This window comes from Pan paniscus, chromosome 16 (assembly GCF_029289425.2).
Source record: "Pan paniscus chromosome 16, NHGRI_mPanPan1-v2.0_pri, whole genome shotgun sequence".
In the NCBI taxonomy this organism is placed as follows: domain Eukaryota; kingdom Metazoa; phylum Chordata; class Mammalia; order Primates; family Hominidae; genus Pan; species Pan paniscus.
Genome location: NC_073265.2, coordinates 41,402,245 through 41,419,361, shown reverse-complemented (window position 1 = coordinate 41,419,361; position 17,117 = coordinate 41,402,245). Strand labels below are relative to the sequence as shown.

The window sequence follows — 17,117 nt, the reverse complement described above, 5'->3', positions numbered from 1 at the left end:
ATATCCAGCTTCCTCAGTGGGAGTTAACACCAAAATACAAGAAGTACTTGGAAAACTGCCTAACCATTAAAAGTCTGATGGCCTCATCTCTAGATAGTTGACTCTCCAGGTTGGAGGCTGTTCGAGGTTTATTTTACACAACCCCCAGAAGAGGGCACACACCAGTGAGAAGTACCACGTGCCTCAGGTCTTCACAGCCAGGAGGACCTTGAACCACACACACATCCTGCAACGGTCCAAACAGAGCCAGCCTAAGGAGGTGATGAGATGAGGCTGCCTTGCCTGGGCCCCCTGAGATGGCCCTTGTGAGAAGAATCCCCCATGACCCAGTGTCTCATTTAAATTACCTCATGTGAACTGCTCAAGCATATCAGGCAGCCTCAGTAATAATAACAGATGCATACTGTGTGCCACGCACTGCTCTCTCCGAATGCCATACAGAGTCTGAAGGAGGTGTTGTCCCCCATTCACAGATGAGGAGCCTGAGGCACCGACAAGTAAATCCCTCAGGCCACAGAGCAGAGCCAGGATTTGCCCCCAGGCAGTCAGATCTAGATAGAGCCTGTGCTCTTAACCTTTTGCTCTACAAACTCTGAAACAGGTGTAATATTTTTGCTTTTATATATTCTTATCTTATACTTAATAATTGTATTTATATATTTATTCATTTATAAACATGTTTGTTATATGTTTATATTTTTAACATAGTTTATACAGATTTATATATTTTATACATTTTTTATACATCCATTTAATAAACTAGCATTAACTGAGCACCTACCATATGCAAGTACTATGGTAAATATCTAAATACTAAGGAACAGCGACAAGTAAACCTATTATTATACGGATGGGAACGGAAAAGAGAACTAGCAGTGAATAAGCATCTGCTATGTACGGAGAAGTCTGCTAAAGTCTTCACCCACACTATCTTACCTTTTTTTGTTTTGTTTTTGTTTTTGTTTTTGTTTTGAGTCTTGCTCTGTTGCCCAGGCTGGAGTGCAGTGGCACGATCTCGGCTCACTGCAACCTCTGACTCCAGGGTTCAAGCGATTCTCGTGCCTCAGCCTCCTGAGTAGCTGAGGTTACAGGCACGTACCACCACGCCTGACTAATTTTTGTATTTTTAGTAGAGAGAGGGTTTCATCATGTTGGCCAGGCTGGTTTGGAACTCCTGACCTCAGGTGATACACCCACCTTGGCCTCCCGAAGTGTTGGGATTACAGGTGTGAACCACCGCACCCGGCCCACACCATCTTACTTAATTCCCATAACAATCCTATGAAGCAGATCCTATGAAGAAGCTTTTCCAGGTAAGGAAACGGAGGATCCCAGACTCTAACCTGCAAACAACTATGTACAGATTAATATCGAGTACCTTCAACTTTTTTCAGATAGAGAAGGCCCGGGACAGCAAGTGGAGGCTGGCTTCTCTGGGAGGGAGCAGGTACAGAGAGGTGGGGACAGCACCCAAGATTCTGCTTGGTGATGTTCTCGCAGCATCTGTAACTTTGATCTGCCTTCTCATTCTCTGCACAAACGCATGCAAGATCACATAGGAGGGAAAAAGGAGAAGGCTTGAGTTGGATCATCCACACCAAAGTCCAGAGCACTAGGGAGCCAGCCTGTCTGGGTCCAAATCCTGTCTCTCCCTCTTTCTTGGAGCATGCCCCCTGAGCAATTACTCAGTCTTTCTGTGCCCCAGTTTCCTCTTCTGTAAAGTGGGAATAAGTGTGCCCATTCAAGTTGACTCCTGTGAGGATTAAACAAGTGCGAATTAAAGCACTTAGAACAGTGCCTCTCACACTTCAGGCGCTTGCGGCGAGGGGATGCTTCAGTCTGACAGAAGTCACTAAACGTGCATCCTGGCAGAACTGTGCCAGCCCTTCATTCTAAAGGGCAGGAGGTGGCCTCAGAAGTGAGAGGTCCGAGATGCCTGGGCGTGGGCTCAGAAGCCCCAGGTCTGAGCCTGCGCGCCCACTTGACCCACCGCCATCTCCTTTTGCCGCCCCCAGGCCAGGGACCTGATTCCTGCGTGAAGAAAAGAGAAAATAAGGGTGGGCCTCCTAATGCCGCAGAGACTCCGTCTGAGAACCCAGCAACTAGTTTTATTTTTGTATATTTAGATCAACAAACGAAGAGGGTTTCCGGTCCCTTGTTGCGGGAGCACCGTAGCCAAGCCTCGTAGCCGTCTCCTCTCCCGTCCTCTCTCTGCCTGCAGGAGCCACGGGCCCGCAGCCCGCAATCAAGTCCCACAGAGCGGAGATCTGCACGAGAGGCTTGGGGATGGCAGGGCCATGTCGCGGGGGCCTCACCGGTCTCCCCAGAAGCGGGGAGTCCCGAGTTGGAATCCCGGCTTGGCCCTTCCCTCTGTGTGCGTCCTCGGGCAAATCACCCAGCATCCCTAAGCCTCAGTTTGCCCGCTGGTAAAATGGGCGTCACACTCCCTGCCTCTCCCGGAGGAGAGAGGCTGACGCGGACATCGCACCAGGCACTGCGCCAGAGCGCGCGCCCAGGTGCGGGGGTCTTGGGGCTCAGGCGCAGCAGCCCGGCCCGCAGCTGCTGGCGTCATCGCGGAGGGCGGGGCCGCGGGGCGGTGCTCTGGGCCGGGGACGGCTGCTGGAGCGGCGCCCGCCGCGGCTCAGCGCATTCCCGCTCTCCGCTTCCCTCTCCGCTGCGTCCCCGCGCGAAGATGGCAACCGAGGGGCTGCACGAGAACGAGACGTTGGCGTCGCTGAAGAGCGAGGCCGAGAGCCTCAAGGGCAAGCTGGAGGAGGAGCGAGCCAAGCTGCACGATGTGGAGCGTGAGTGCGGGCCGGGAGGCGGGCGGGGCAAGCCGGACCGGCTCGCCACTTCCCGGGCGGGGACGGCGGGGGCGGTGGGGGCGGTCGTGGCTGCGACGGGAGCCAGGCCCGCGCCACCGCCCGGGCGCAGGGCCCCGGGGCCCGGGCGCGCAGGTGAGGCGCGGGTAGCGGTCCCGATCCCCGGGGCGCGCGGGGGTGGGGCCCTCGGAGGGTCCGGGCACCTGGCCGACCCCCGCCGCCAGCTAGCGGAGGACCGCGGGACTAGCTACCCTCATCACCTGCCTGGAAGCTGCGAACTGATCGCGTTCTTGCCCCTCCCATGCGGAGGGCAGGGGGTGGGGTGTCGGTGGTGACGAGCGAGCGCGGCGAGCCCGTGTAGGCGCGGCCTAGGAGAGACTCCTGTTTTGTTTTTTAATGACCGTCTGGCTTTCTCCATCACTGTTGTATCTTTTCTCAGTTTTGCTTTTATGAGACTGCAATTTCAAAGCTCATTTTTCCAACCTCTCCCCTATCCTTGGGGCGGGGAGCTGGATGACGGGGAGAGAAGGGAAACGGAGGAGCTCACTAAATTCAACCGTTCAGTTCGTTTAAGGCTGTTTTAAAAGCTTTTGGATCGATGTGGTGGATTGGCATAAAAAAGCCATAGCAATCTTAAACTTGCATTCTTCACCACCACCACCGTAATTCAGAACTGGCTCTGTGATTTTTATGAGTGAGCGATTAAATAGCCAGGTTCAGCGGCTCTTGGCCAAAACAGCGTTCCTTTACTTTGTCAGAGGGCTCCTCCTCAGCAGAGCTTGGGCTGGGGGCCAGGCTTGGGGAAGTGGTCGTATCTGCTCACTTTTGAGCTCTGAGGGTGGCATCTCCCCTTTGCTGAGCACCTCCCACGGTGCCCTCCTGCACACCTTGACGTTGTTCTCCTGCCATTCCTAATCGATGCCACCTTTTACATTCTATTTGGAATGGAAAAATGGGGTTCGTGCTAGGGCCTTTACCTTTTGATCTCTGAAGATCACTTAAGAGAAGTGGATGACCTGGATCTAGCGTGTGCTGTGCTTTCCTAGGGGTCTTCTTTAAATAGGAGGCACTCTAAGCTTAGAAATCCTGTCCAGCAATCACTAACTGTAAACCCCAAATAATGTGGTTATGCAAATTGAGAGTTACTTTTCTTACATAACAAGAGCAAAGGTGGATGATCACCTGCTGTTGTTCAGCTGCACCATGCACCCCCCACCAAGGGACCCAGGCTCCTTCTGCCTTTCTTCTCCACACCTTAGAGCAGTGGCATTTGCCCCATGATTATAATATGATTGCCACAGCTCCAAACATCACTTCTGTATCCAAGGCAGGAAGAAGGGGGAATATGGACACCAATCTCTCTTTGCTCCCTATCAAGAAAGCAAAGCAAAAGTTTTCCCAGAAATCCTTCTCCCAGTTTGAGACCAGCCTGGCCAACATGGTGAAAAGTATTCATAGGTCATCCAATTTCTCCATTTGACAGATGAGGAAACTGAGGCACAAAGAATTAAAGGACTTACCGAAGGTCCCCTGCTAAGTGTTGGGACCCGGATTCCCCCCAGGCAATCAGAGTGCCAGCTCAGGCTCACTTCAGATTATTTTCGCCAAACCCGTTTTGAGCTTCATGCAGAGGGCGTTCTCCAGAAACTCACTTATTCAATAGTGCAGGCTGCATGCCTGGATATTTTCAGGTTTTCTGTGAATTTGTAAGTTGCCTTAAGACAGAGAGCAGAGATGCAGCTTTTCAATAGGGAACCTCAGGGGGCAAGTGTAGTCAATCCAAAAGAAGAAACTTTTTTTTGTCCTGCCAAGAGTGTGGTGCCCTCAAAAGCTAGGGCCAGATTTTAGACCCACAGTAGAAGGGTCTATCCCTACCTGCATATGTCAGAATTTGTGAGCTGGAAAGACCAGAAGTCATGTGGTTGTGTCCCTCTTGATTCCCCTGCAGCTTCCAGACCACTTCTCTTCTACCCCGCATAAAGCCTTTGCTCCTTGAAGGTTCTTATCACTGTATTGACCTCTTCCCCTTTGACATGTCTCCTGATCTCCCAGCCAGGTTCTCTCATTTCTCTACTTTTCTTTTTTTTTTTTTTTTTTTTGACACGGAGTCTCCCTCTGTCACCCAGGCTGGAGTACAATGGCGCAGTCTTGGCTTACTGCAACCTCCACCTCCCAGGTTCAAGTGTTTCTCCTGCCTCAGCCTCCCAAGTAGCTGGGACTATAGGCATGTGCCACCACACCCAAGTAATTTTTGTATTTTTAGTAGGCTTCACCATGTTGGCCAGGCTGGTCTCGAACTCCTGACCTCAAGTGATCTGCCCGCCTGAGCCTCCAAAAGTACTGGGATTACAGGTGTGAGCCACCGCACTCAGCCATTCTTTTCTTTATTCATCTTTATTTTTAAGAGACAGGGTCTCGGCCCGACAGGGTGGCTCACGCCTGTAATCCCAGCACTTTGGGAGGCCAAGGCGGGTGGATCATGAGGTCAGGAGATTGAGACCATCCTGGCCAACATGGTGAAACCCCGTCTCTACTAAAAATACAAAAATTAGTTGGGCATGGTGGCAGGTGCCTGTAATCTCAGCTACTTGGGAGGCTGAGGCAGGAGAATAGCTTAAACCAGGGAGTTGGAGGTTGCAGTGAGCCGAGATCTTGCCACTGCACTCCAGCCTGGTGAAGCGAGACTCTGTCTCAAAAAAAAAAGAGAGAGACAGGGTTTCAGTCTGTCACCCAGGCTGGAGTGGAGTGGAGTGGAGTTATAGCTCACTGCAGCTTCAACTTCCTGGGCTCAAGCAGTCCTCCTGCCTCAGCCTCCTAGGTAACTGGGACTACAGACACGTACTACCACACCTGGCTACTTTTGTTTCAAAATTCTTCGTAGGGACAGGGTCTCACTATGTTGCCCAGACGTGTCTTGAACGCCTGGCCTCAAGTGATCCTCCTGCCTTGGCCTCCTAAAGTGCTGGGATTACAGGCATGAGCCACTGTACGCCTAGCCAGGTTCTCTCACTTCTTAAGGACTTTGGCATTTCTTAGAACTGTGGCTTGAGTCTTCCTCTTGCCCCTAAGCCCTGCCCCATCCTGTGAGATGACGTGTGGGCCCCCCACCTTTGCAACCCCTGCTGCGCACATGCCTGGGTTCTTGTCAGCACTCAGGACTGCTCCTCTTCCCACATCTCCAATCGCTGCCTCCACCTCCAAGCATAGTCTCTCCCTGGGGAGATCTCCTTCCTCCAGAATCCCAGCTCTCCTCTCCTCCAGTCTCTCAGCCCCTTCCTTTCTTCTCTTCCTTCAGTATCCAGTGTTGAGACTTTGGCCACCATTTCAGCAACAATCTTGCCAAGCAATCCAAATTTCCTTGTCCTTCTGTCTCTTCATAGGAGCTGCCTGGCAGAACCTCAGCCTGGATGAATCTGCTGTCCCCCCTCTCTCTCTTGTGCCTGCAGCTGAACATCAGATGCTGCTGTAGAAGCGGCACACGGGAGGCTCGCTGAGACCGCTGTCAATCCCACAGTCACTAGTTCACCAAGGCTCTCAGAGCTGGCTGGAGTTTCTCTGGTCAGCTCTTCACAGTGAAAATTTTAGACTCTCTCTATGTGGCATGGGTCTCTGACTCCTCTCCTTCCACCTGGACTCCTTCTCCACAGAAAATGGAAGCTCTAAACTGATCCCTTAATGTCACACTTCCAAACCCACCTCCACATGCACTGACCTCAAACCTGTCCCTGTCCTGGCTTTGTCAGTTCCCTCCTACCACCAGGCGTGAGATCCCATCATCTCCAGCCTTCAGTCACCTTGACCTAGCAGTTATTCCTGTCTCCTCCTCTGTTGACATGTATGCACACCCAAGCCTGTCACTCATGCAACACATTCTGCCGGCCCATTGTATGTCAGGCACTGTTCTCAGCCCTGGGGGATACTGCAGTGAACAAGTCAGACCAGCATCCCTCCCTGGCAGAGCTTCCATTCCAGTGTGGGAGTTAAAGGACAAATGAGTAATACGGGTGACATGCTAGATGACACGTATTAGAGAGAAAAGAACTAAAGCAGACAGTGGGAAATGAGGTGTTGGGGAGCAGAAGCTTTAGAGAAGGTGGCCCAGGGAAGCCTCATTGAGGAGGGCCTTTGAATCCAGACCTGAAGGAAGAGAACCAGCACCACGACTACCATCCGGAGAGCAAACTTCAAGCAAAAGGAGGAGCTAGGCAGAGGCCCCAGGAGGGGGTGTGTTTGGTGTATCTGATGTATCTGAGGAAGAGTGAGGAGGCAGGTGTGTCTGGAGGGGAGTATGCGGGGCAGAGTCCAGCTGCAGGTTATGCTGGGAGCTCATGCAGGACCCCATGGGTGCAGTGAAGATTTGGGCTCTTACTCCCAGTGAGTTGGGAAACCCTTGGAGGGTTTCGAGAGAGAGGATGGATCTGATTGCTTTACTGGGCTCACTCTGCCTGCCATGTTTTGTGGCAGAACAAGACAGCTTGAGGGAGGGAAATGAAGTGTGAGAGGTAAGTGACCTGGGGTAAGAGTTCTTGACAAATGTCTCTTTCCCTCTTATCAGAGAGCCTGCCTTGCGTGCCACTTGCCAGCTCCTAATGGAAGTTACAGCTGAAGGTGGAAGAGCGAGAGATGATTTCTGAGCTTGTCTTGGTCCCATAGTTGACCCTGCAGCCGCTCTTACCTTACCCCAGCCCAGACTCCCCCAGCTCCTTCCTAAGTGTGTTTGTCCCTTGGCACTCAGGTGGGAAAGGGAGGAAAGGATGCTGATGAGTTTTACTTGTGGAGGTATAAGCTAGAGCCCTGCCAGGTGCAAACAACAGTGCTGTCATTTTTCCCTGTATGAAGGAAAGTGGTATCATCCCCATCTGTGCGATGAGCGAGCAGGATTAGCAAAGTCGAATAATTCCTTCAGGGTCATGCAGCTGGTTAGTGGTTGGGCCAGGATTCAGTTTAGGAATGATGCAGCTTTCTTTGCAGGGCTCCCCATTGAGCAAGTGGCTGAGAGCCTGGGGGAAGGTGGGAAGGGTCTGGTGAGGCTGGGGAGGACCATAAACTGAATCTGTTCACTCCCCAGAGCAGGGGCTGGCAGCATGCACTTTCCTGTATCTCTTATGGTGACTGGCAGCCCCTTAGTTAACAGATCTGTTTTTGTTTGTTTGTTTGTTTTGTTTTGTTTTTTTGAGATGGAGTCTGGCTCTGTTGCCCAGGCTGGAGTGCAATGGCATGATCTCAGCTCGCTACAACCTCCACCTCCTGGGTTCAAGCAGTTCTCCTGCCTCAGCCTCCTGAGTAGCTGGGATTACAGGCACATGCCATCACACCTGGCTAATTTTTGTATTTTTAGTAGAGACAGGGTTTCACTGTGTTAACCAGGCTGGTCTCGAACTCCTGACCTTGTGATCCGTCCACCTTGGCCTCCCAAAGTGCTGGGATTACAGGTGTGACCCACTGCGCCTGGCCGTTTTTTGTTTGTTTGTTTTTTGAGACGGAGTCTCACTCTGTCGCCCAGGCTAGAGTCCAGTGGCACAATCTCAGCTCACTGTAAGTTCCACCACCCAGGTTCAAGCGATTCTCCTGCCTCAGCCTCCCAAGTAGCTGAGACTACAGGCATGTGCCACCATGCCTGGCTAATTTTTGTGTTTTTAGTGGAGACCGGGTTTCACCATGTTGGACGGGCTGTTCTTGAACTCCTGACCTCAGGTGATCTGCCCGCCTCAGCCTCCCAAAGTGCTGGGATTACAGGCGTGAGCTAATGTGCCTGGCCTGACAGATTTGTTTCTGACACACACAGGCCTTGTTTCTTGCCCAGCTGAGATTCCCAGTCCCTGCTTCGTGATGACCTCTGCAGATATTTCCCATTTTGGAATCCAAGGATGGTTTCCTGTGAATTGGGAATGTGTGGCCAGACACATGAGTTTTATAGTACCAAATTAGGGTATGCGGCTGACACCAGAGGGGTATGGTTTATTCCCCAGAGCAACATGTGTTAGATGCCTGTACATTTTTGCATTTTAGTGTTGCTATATAGGTGGCCCAGTAGCCTCTGCCCTAGTCAGGGAGACCCCTTTAGGCTATCAGCTAAGGTAATCAACTCATCCCAGTTTGCCTGGGACCCTAGGTATGTGTGTTTGTTTGTTTGTTTTTGAGACAGAGTCTTGCTCTGTTACCCAGGCTGGAGTGCGGTGGCACGATCTCGGCTCGCTGCAACCTCCGCATTCCAGGTTCAAGCAATTCTCCTCCCTCGGCCCCACTAGTAGCAGGCGCACACCATCTCGCCCAGCTAATTTTTGTATTTTTAGGAGAGATGGGGTTTCGCTTTGTTGGCCAAGCTGGTCTCGAACTCCTGACTTTAGGTGATCCACCCACCTCGGCCTCCCAAAGTTCTGGGATTACAGGCGTGTGCCACCGTGCCTAGCCAGACCCTAGGTTTTAAAATGGAAAGTCCTGCACCCCAGGAGACCCTGCGGTCCTAGGCAAACCAGGATAGTTGTTACCTCCTATTGGCTTGGACTTGCCCAAATTCTTGCCTTAAGGTCAACACATTAAAATTGTATAGCATAAACTTTGAGGAAAAAATGGTTTCCTCTCTTCAGACACTGAGTTCTTCACCTCCATCCCTTTGGCCCTCATCCCCAAGCCAGACCCTTGGCCAGCATTAAATATAGGAAGTATTAATAGCTTATATGGGTCCTCTGATGGGAAGCCAGCTCACATCAAACTCCACAGCCCCAAGCCCCATTTTCCCCTTCCTCCCACAGAGCTTCCTGCTTCTCCCCAGAGCTTTCTCCTTGTCACTTTCTGCTTATCTTCTACCACAGGCGAGTACTCCCTCGCTTGATTCCAAGGCATTTTAGAATCATATGGTTACAGTGTGCATTCATTTCTGATTGCTACTGTACAAATTTCCACAAACTTAGTGGCTTGCAATAACATACATTTGTTTTCTTATAGTGCTGGAGGTCTATAATCGGTGACTAAAATGGGTGGGCAGGTCCTTCTGGAAGCTTTAAGGGAGAATCCATTTCTTGCTTTTTCCAGCTTCTTGGGGCTGCCCATGTTCTTGGCCCAAGGCTCACGTGATTCTGAGCACTGCTTCTGTGGTCACCTCTCTCTCTGACTCTAACCCACCTGCTCCCTCTTATTAGGATCCATGTGATTATGTTGGGCCCACCTGGATAATCCAGGATAATCTCCCCATCTCAAGATCCTTAACTTAATCACATCTAGAAAGTCCCTTTTGCCATAAGATAGCATCGCCACTGGTTCTGGGGATTAGGATGTGGATACCTTTGGGGGCCATTATTTAGCCTATCACACAGCTCTTAGATCAGGAGGGTTCCCCTGCTTCAGCTTCAGTCTTCCAGCACAAAACATTTCCTTCTCTTCCTAACAGCCCTGTCCCTTATAGATGAAAAAGCAGCTGAGATCCAGGGAGGGGTGAAGGGATTTCCCTAAGATTTTGTAGCTACTCTAATGTTGAATAGGGAGTAGAGAAGATTCAAGCTCCCAGGACAGCTGTCCTCCTCACCATGCTAGACCTTCTCTTAGAAAGTTGAGATTTGCCAACAGTCTCCCTAACTGACCTAGTTCCATCTACCTCTTCCACTTCACCTTGGATCAGTCTGTGCTTTGCTCACTATCGCCAGTCACACTGGCCATCTTGGTGAGCTTCAGACCATCAAGCTTGTTCTTGCCTTCAGCCTTCAGACATGTTGTATTCTCTCTTCTGGAATGTTCTCCCACTTCTTTGCATAGTTTACTTCATATATTCTGTCTCGGTTCATATTCCACCTCCTCAGAGGCACCTTCCCTTATTATAAAAAGCAGTAAATGTGCTGGGCATGGTGGCTCACGCCTGTAATCCCAGCACTTTGGGAGGCAGAGGCAGGTGGATCACTTGAGCCCAGGAGATCAAGACCAGCCTGGGCAGCATGGAGACTCCTTAATCTAAAATGGCCATGTCTGTCCCAACTTCCTACAATTTCAGCTCCCTTTCATTGTTCACTTCATCACTCTCTAAAATTACTTTCATTCATTTATTCTTTGTTGACTGATTGATGATTGGTTGATTTTATGTCTCCCTTACTAGAATGTAAGTACCTTGGCAGCAGGTACTTTATTTGTATCGTTTACTGTGGATCACCCTCCTACAACAGTGAGCTAGGCTAAGTAAATATTTATCAAATGAAAAAAAAAGATTGGCATTGAAAAGAAAGAAAAGTAAATCCACGTATGAAAAGGTGCCGATTTTTTTTATTCAGTAAAAGAAAATAAAAAGCAAAGTGCCAAACAGTATATATAACATGATCTTAATAAACAAGAGGTGCTTGTATATGCAGTAAATGTCTGGAAGGATACACAAGGAACTTGTTATCGCTAGAGAGGGGTATGGAAAGTGAAGGTGCTTTTCATTTTATACCCATCTATACATTTACTGTTTTTGAGCCAGGTTCTCACTCTGTCACACAGGCTGGAGTACAGTGGCCCGATCATGGTTCACTGCTGCCTCAAACTCCTGGCTACCTCAGCCTCTCAAGTAGCTGGGACTACAGGTGTGTGCCACCACACCTGGCTAATTTTTGCATTTTTTTGTAGAGACGAGGTTTCTCCATGTTGCCCAGGCTGGTCTTGATCTCCTGGGCTCAAGCGATCCACCTGCCTCTGCCTCCCAAAGTGCTGGGATTACAGGCATGAGCCACCGCACCCAGCACATTTACTGCTTTTTATAATAAGGGAAAAATGAGTACTAGAATGGGAGTCAAGATCAAGAATAAAAGGAGGCCGGGCATGGTGGCTCACTTTGGAAGGCTAAAACGGAAAGATCACTTGAGCCCAGGAGTTGAAGACCAGCCTGGGCAATATAGCGAGACCTCAACTCTCAAAAAAATAAAAATAAAAAAATAAAAATTAGCCAGGCATGATGGTGTGTACCTGTGGTCCCAGCTACTCGGGAGGCTGAGGTGGGAGGATCACTTGAGCCCAGGAGGTTGAGACTGCAATGAGCTATGATTGCACCACTGCACTCAAGCCTATGTGACAGAATAAGATCCTGTCTCAAAAAATAAAAAATAAAAAGAGAAAGGGGAAAACAATTCAACTCTAAAGAGTCTTTAACTTGAAATTAAACTGAGGAATAATCTGCAAGACAGGCTCAAAGCAGACAGACCAGGAAGGACATGGTGTTCATTTCAGCCAACAGGCACAGCAGCCTCCTGGGGCTGTGTGGGAGCTTTACTCCAATTCCCAGCTCCTTGAGGCAGATGCTAATATTGTTAAGGAACAAAGCAAGTTTATGTCGTTTCTCTGAGTACAAATCTAGACTAAATTTGATAGAAGGATGTATTATCTGATACCATTAACTTTTCTATCTATTCTAAATGTAATTTTTTGAAAAGTTTTATTATTGAATGCTTTATGGCTTAGAGTCTTGGACTGTTCTGATTTATGGCTTAGGGAAAAATCTAGGAAAACCAACTTTCTAGATTAGCCTGGAACAAACATATTCCTTGACTTTTTTCATATTCTAAGAAAATGTGATCTGTGTACCGAGGCTTATAGAAGTCGGTTTCTCTACAGTCATCCTCTTCCCTGCTGTTTGGCCACATGCCTCCTGCAGCCATCAGAGGCAGCAGAAAGCTAACCTGCCTTCATTTTCTTTCCCCTTCCTTTCTCTGCATTCACTGTTATACTCGAGCTGGCTAATGCAAGGGTGTTTAGAGTACTTTCCCAATAAACAAATGCTCACTGTGGAAAAATCTAGAAATATAGAAGAAAACAAGTCATTCATAATCTCAATACCTAGAGGTAGCCATTTTTAATATTTTCATGTGTTTCATAGCTTATGTTTACATGTTTGTGTATATATTTATAAGCTTACTAGGGACTGTACTAGATAGAGGATTTGAGCCCAGTTTTAACATTCAGCACAATGGATTGAGTAGCTCCCCATGTCATTTACATTTCTTTTAATGTCATCATTAAAAATTCTTATATGGAACCTTATAGTATTCCATCTTAAAGATGGTCCCATAACTTAATTCTCCAAACTTTTAATTAGGGAAGTCAGGGTAGAATTTTTTGTGGCTCATGAATTTTTTTTTTTTTTTTTTTTTTTTTTTTTTGGAGATAGAGTCTCACTTTTTTGCTCAGCTGGAGTCCAGTAGCGTGATCACGGCTCATTGCAACCTCCACCTCCCAGATTGAAGTGCTTCTCTTGCCTCAGCCTCCCAAGTAGCTTGGATTATAGTCGCACACCACCATGCCTGGCTAATTTTTTTTTTAAAGTTTAGCCATGTTGTCCAGGCTGGTCTCAAACTCTTGACTTCAGGTGATCTGCCTGCCTCAGCCTCTCAAAGTGCTGGGATTACAGGCATGAGCCACCACGCCCAGCCTCATGAATTTTTTTAAGGCAATTCACAAATCTCTGACAAATACAAGTGAGATAAATGTGACTATTAATGTTTTCCTTCCATACAGGTGTTTGAGAGGGGTTTTTTTGTTTGTTTTTTCTTCAGCTTTTAAGTTCCAGGGTACATGTGCAGGATGTGCAGTTTTGTTACATAGGTAAACATGTGTCATGTGGTTTGCTGCACAGATCAAGCCATCACCTAAGTATTAAGCCCAGCATCCATTAGCTATTCTTCCTGATGCTGTCCCTCCTGCTATGCCCCTGACAGGCCCCAGTGTGTGTTGTTCCCCCGATGTGTCCATTTGTTCTCATCGTTCAGCTCCTACTTATAAATGAGAACATGTGGTGTTTGGTTTTCTGTTTCTGCGTTAGTTTGCTGAGGATAATGGCTTCCATGTCCCTGCAAAGGACATTATTTCATTCCTTTTTATGACTGCATAGTATTCCATGGTATGTATGTACCACATTTTCTTTATCCAATCTATCATTGATGACCATTTGGGTTCATTTCACATCTTTGATATTGTGAATAGTGCTGCAATGAACATGCGTGCATGTATCTTTTAATAGATTGGTTTATATTCCTTTGGATATATACCCAGTAATGGGATTGCTGGGTCAAATGGCATTTCTGCTTCTAGATCTTTGAGGAATTGCCACACTGTCTTCCACAGGGTTGAACTAATTTAATTTACATTCCCACCAGCAGTGTAGAAGCATTCCTTTTTCTCCGCAACCTCACCAGCATCTGTTGCTTCTTGACTTTTTAATAATCACCTTTCTGACTGACATGAGATGGTATCTCATTGTGGTTTTGATATGCATTTCTCTAATGATCAGTGATATTGAGCTTTTTTTCATGTTTGTTGTCTGCATGAGTGTCTTCTTTTGAGAAGTGTCTGTTCATGTCCTTTGCCCACTTTTTAATGGGGTTTTTTTCTTGTAAATTTGTTTAAGTTCTTGTAGATTCTGGATATTAGACTTTTATCAGATGGATAGATCGCAAACATTTTCTCCCTTCTGTAGTTTGTCCCTTCACTCTGATGTAGTTTATTTTGCTATGCAGAGGCCCTTTGTTTTAATTAGATCCCATTTATCAATTTTTGCTTGTGTTGCAATTACTTTCGGCGTTTTTGTCATGAAATCTTTGGCCCGTGACTATGTCCTGAATGGTATTGCCTAGGTTTTCCTCTTTTCCTCTTTTCTTTTCTTTCTTTTCTTTTTTTCTTTTTCTCTTCTCTTTTCTTTTCTTTTTTTTTTTTTTTTTTTTTGAGACAGAGTCTCGCTCTTGTCACCCAGGCTGGAGTGCAATGGCGTGATCTCTGCTCACTGCAACCTCCGCCTCCAGGGTTCAGGCTATTCTCCTGCCTCAGCCTCCTGAATAGCTGGGATTACAGGTGCCCACCACCATGCCCAGCTAATTTTTTGTATTTTTAGTACAGACGGGGTTTCACCATGTTGGCCAGGCTGGTTTCAAACTCCTGACTTCAGGTGATCTGCCTGCCTCAGTCACCCAGTCTGGAGTGCAGTGGCGCGATCTCGGCTCACTGCAGCCTCCGCCTCCTAGGTTCAAGTGATTCAAGTGCCTCAGCCTCCCAAGTAGCTGGGACTACAAGCATACGCCACCACACCTAATTTTTGTATTTTTAGTAGAGACGGGGTTTCACCATGTTGGCCAGGCTGGTCTCAAACTCCTAACCTCAAGTGATTCGTCCGCACTGGCCTCCCAAAATGCTGGGATTACAGGCGTGAGCCCCCACATCCGGCCCTGTATTGCCTAGATTTTCTTCTAGGGTTTTTATAGTTTGGGGTTTTACATTTAAGTCTTTAATCCATCTTGCATTAATTTTTGTATAAGGTGTAAGGAAGGGGTCCAGTTTCAGTCTTCTGCATATGGCTAGCCAGTTCTCCTAACACTATTTATTAAATAGGGAATCCTTTCCCCATTACTTGTTTTTGTCAGGTTCATCAAAGATCAGATGATTGTAGGTGTGCAGTCTTATTTCTGAGCTCTCCATTCGGTTCCATTGGTCTGTGTGTCTGTTTTTGTACCAGTACCATGCTGTTTTGGTTACTGTAGCCTTGTAGTATATTTTGAAGTTGGGTAGCCTGATGCCTCCAGCTTTATTCCTTTTGCTGAGGATTATCTTGGCTATATGGGCTCTCTTTTGGTCCCATGTGAATTTTAAAATAGTTTTTTTTCCTATTCTATGAAGAATGTCAATGGTAGTTTAATGGGAATCGCATTGAATCTATAAATTACTTCGGGCAATATGGCCATTTTCACTGTATTGATTCTTCCTATCCATAAGCATGGAATGTTTTTCCATTTGTTTGTGCCCTCTCTGATCTCCTTGAGCAGTGGTTTGTAGTTCTTGAAGAGGTCCTTCACTTCCCTTGTTAGCTGTATTCCCAGGTATTTTATTCTCTTTGTAGCAATTATGAATGGGAGTTCACTCATGATTTGGCTCTCTAGTGATTTTTGCACATTGATTTTGTATCCTGAGACTTTGCTGAAGTTGCTTATCAGCTTAGGAAACTTTTGGGCTTAGACGATGGGGTTTTCTAGATATAGGATCTTGTCATCTGCAAACAAAGATAATTTGACTTCTCTCTTCCTATTTGAATACCGTTTGTTTCTTTGTCTTGCCTGATTGCCCTGGCCAGAACTTCCAGTACTATATTGAATAGGAGTGGAGAGAGAGGGCATCTTTGTCTTGTGCCAGTCAAGGGGAATGCTTCCAGCTTTTGCCCATTCAGTATGATATTCGGTGTAGGTTTGTCATATATGGCTCTTACTATTTTGAGATATGTTCCTTCAATACCTTGTTTATTGCGAGTTTTTAACATGAAGGGATGTTGAATTTTATTGAAGGCCTTTTCTGTGTCTATTGAGGTAATCATTTGGTTTTTTTCTTTAGTTTTTTTTTATATGATGAATTATATTTACTGATTTGTGTATGTTGAACCAATGTTGCATCCTGGGGATGAATCCAACTTGATAGTGTTGGATAAGTTTTTTGATGTGCTGCTGGATTCAGTTTCCCAGTATTGGGAATCATTTATTGATGATTTTTGCACCAATGTTCATCAGGGCTATTGGCCTGAAGTTTTCTTTTTTCTTTTCTTTTTTTTTGAAATGGAGTCTTGCTCCTGTTGCCCAGTCTGGAGTGTAATGGCATGATCTTGACTCACTGCAACCTCTACCTCCTGGGTTCAGGCGATTCTCCTGCCTCAGCCTCCTGAGTAGCTAAGATTACAGGCGCCTGCCACCACGCCCGGCTAATTTTTTGTATTTTTAGTAGAGACAGAGTTTCACCATGTTGGCCAGGCTGGTCTCAAAGTCCTGACCTCAGGTGATCCACCCGCCTCAGCCTCCCAAAGCGCTGGGATTACAGACATGGGCCACTGCACTCGGCCAAAGTTTTCTTTTTTTGTTGTGTCTCTGCCAGGTTTTGATATCAGGATGATGCTGACCTGATAAAATGAGTTAGGGAGGAGTCCCTCCTTTTCAATTGTTTGGAATAGTTTCAGAAGAAAGGGTACCAGCCCCTCTTTGTACCTCTGGTAAAATTCAGCCGTAAATCTGTCTGGTCCTGAACTTTTTTTTGTTGGTAGGCTATTTATTACTGCCTTAATTTCAGACCTCATTATTGGCCTATTCAGGGATTCCATTTCTTCCTGGTTCAGTCTTGGGAGGGCGTATGCATTTAGGAATTTATCTATTTCTTCTAGATTTTCTAGTTTATGTGCATAGAGGTATTTGTAGTATTCTCTTGATGGTTGTTTGTATTTCTGTGGGGTCAGTGGTGATATCCCCTTTATGTTTTCTGATTGTGTCTATTTGATTCTCCTCTCTTTTATTAATCTATCTAGTGGTCTATCTATTTTAT

General features: G+C 47.2%; 1 protein-coding gene across 1 annotated transcript in view; it reads left to right on the top strand.

Annotated features, from left to right (window-relative positions):
• The first annotated feature begins 1,431 nt into the window (after positions 1-1,431).
• GNB5 (G protein subunit beta 5) overlaps positions 1,432-17,117 on the top strand; it is a 61,333-nt gene continuing 45,647 nt past the window's right edge. The window contains exon 1 of the mRNA XM_003827846.5: positions 1,432-2,804. Coding sequence (XP_003827894.2) covers positions 2,432-2,804 — 373 coding nt within the window. The 5' untranslated portion in view covers positions 1,432-2,431. The remainder of the gene's footprint in view (positions 2,805-17,117) is intronic.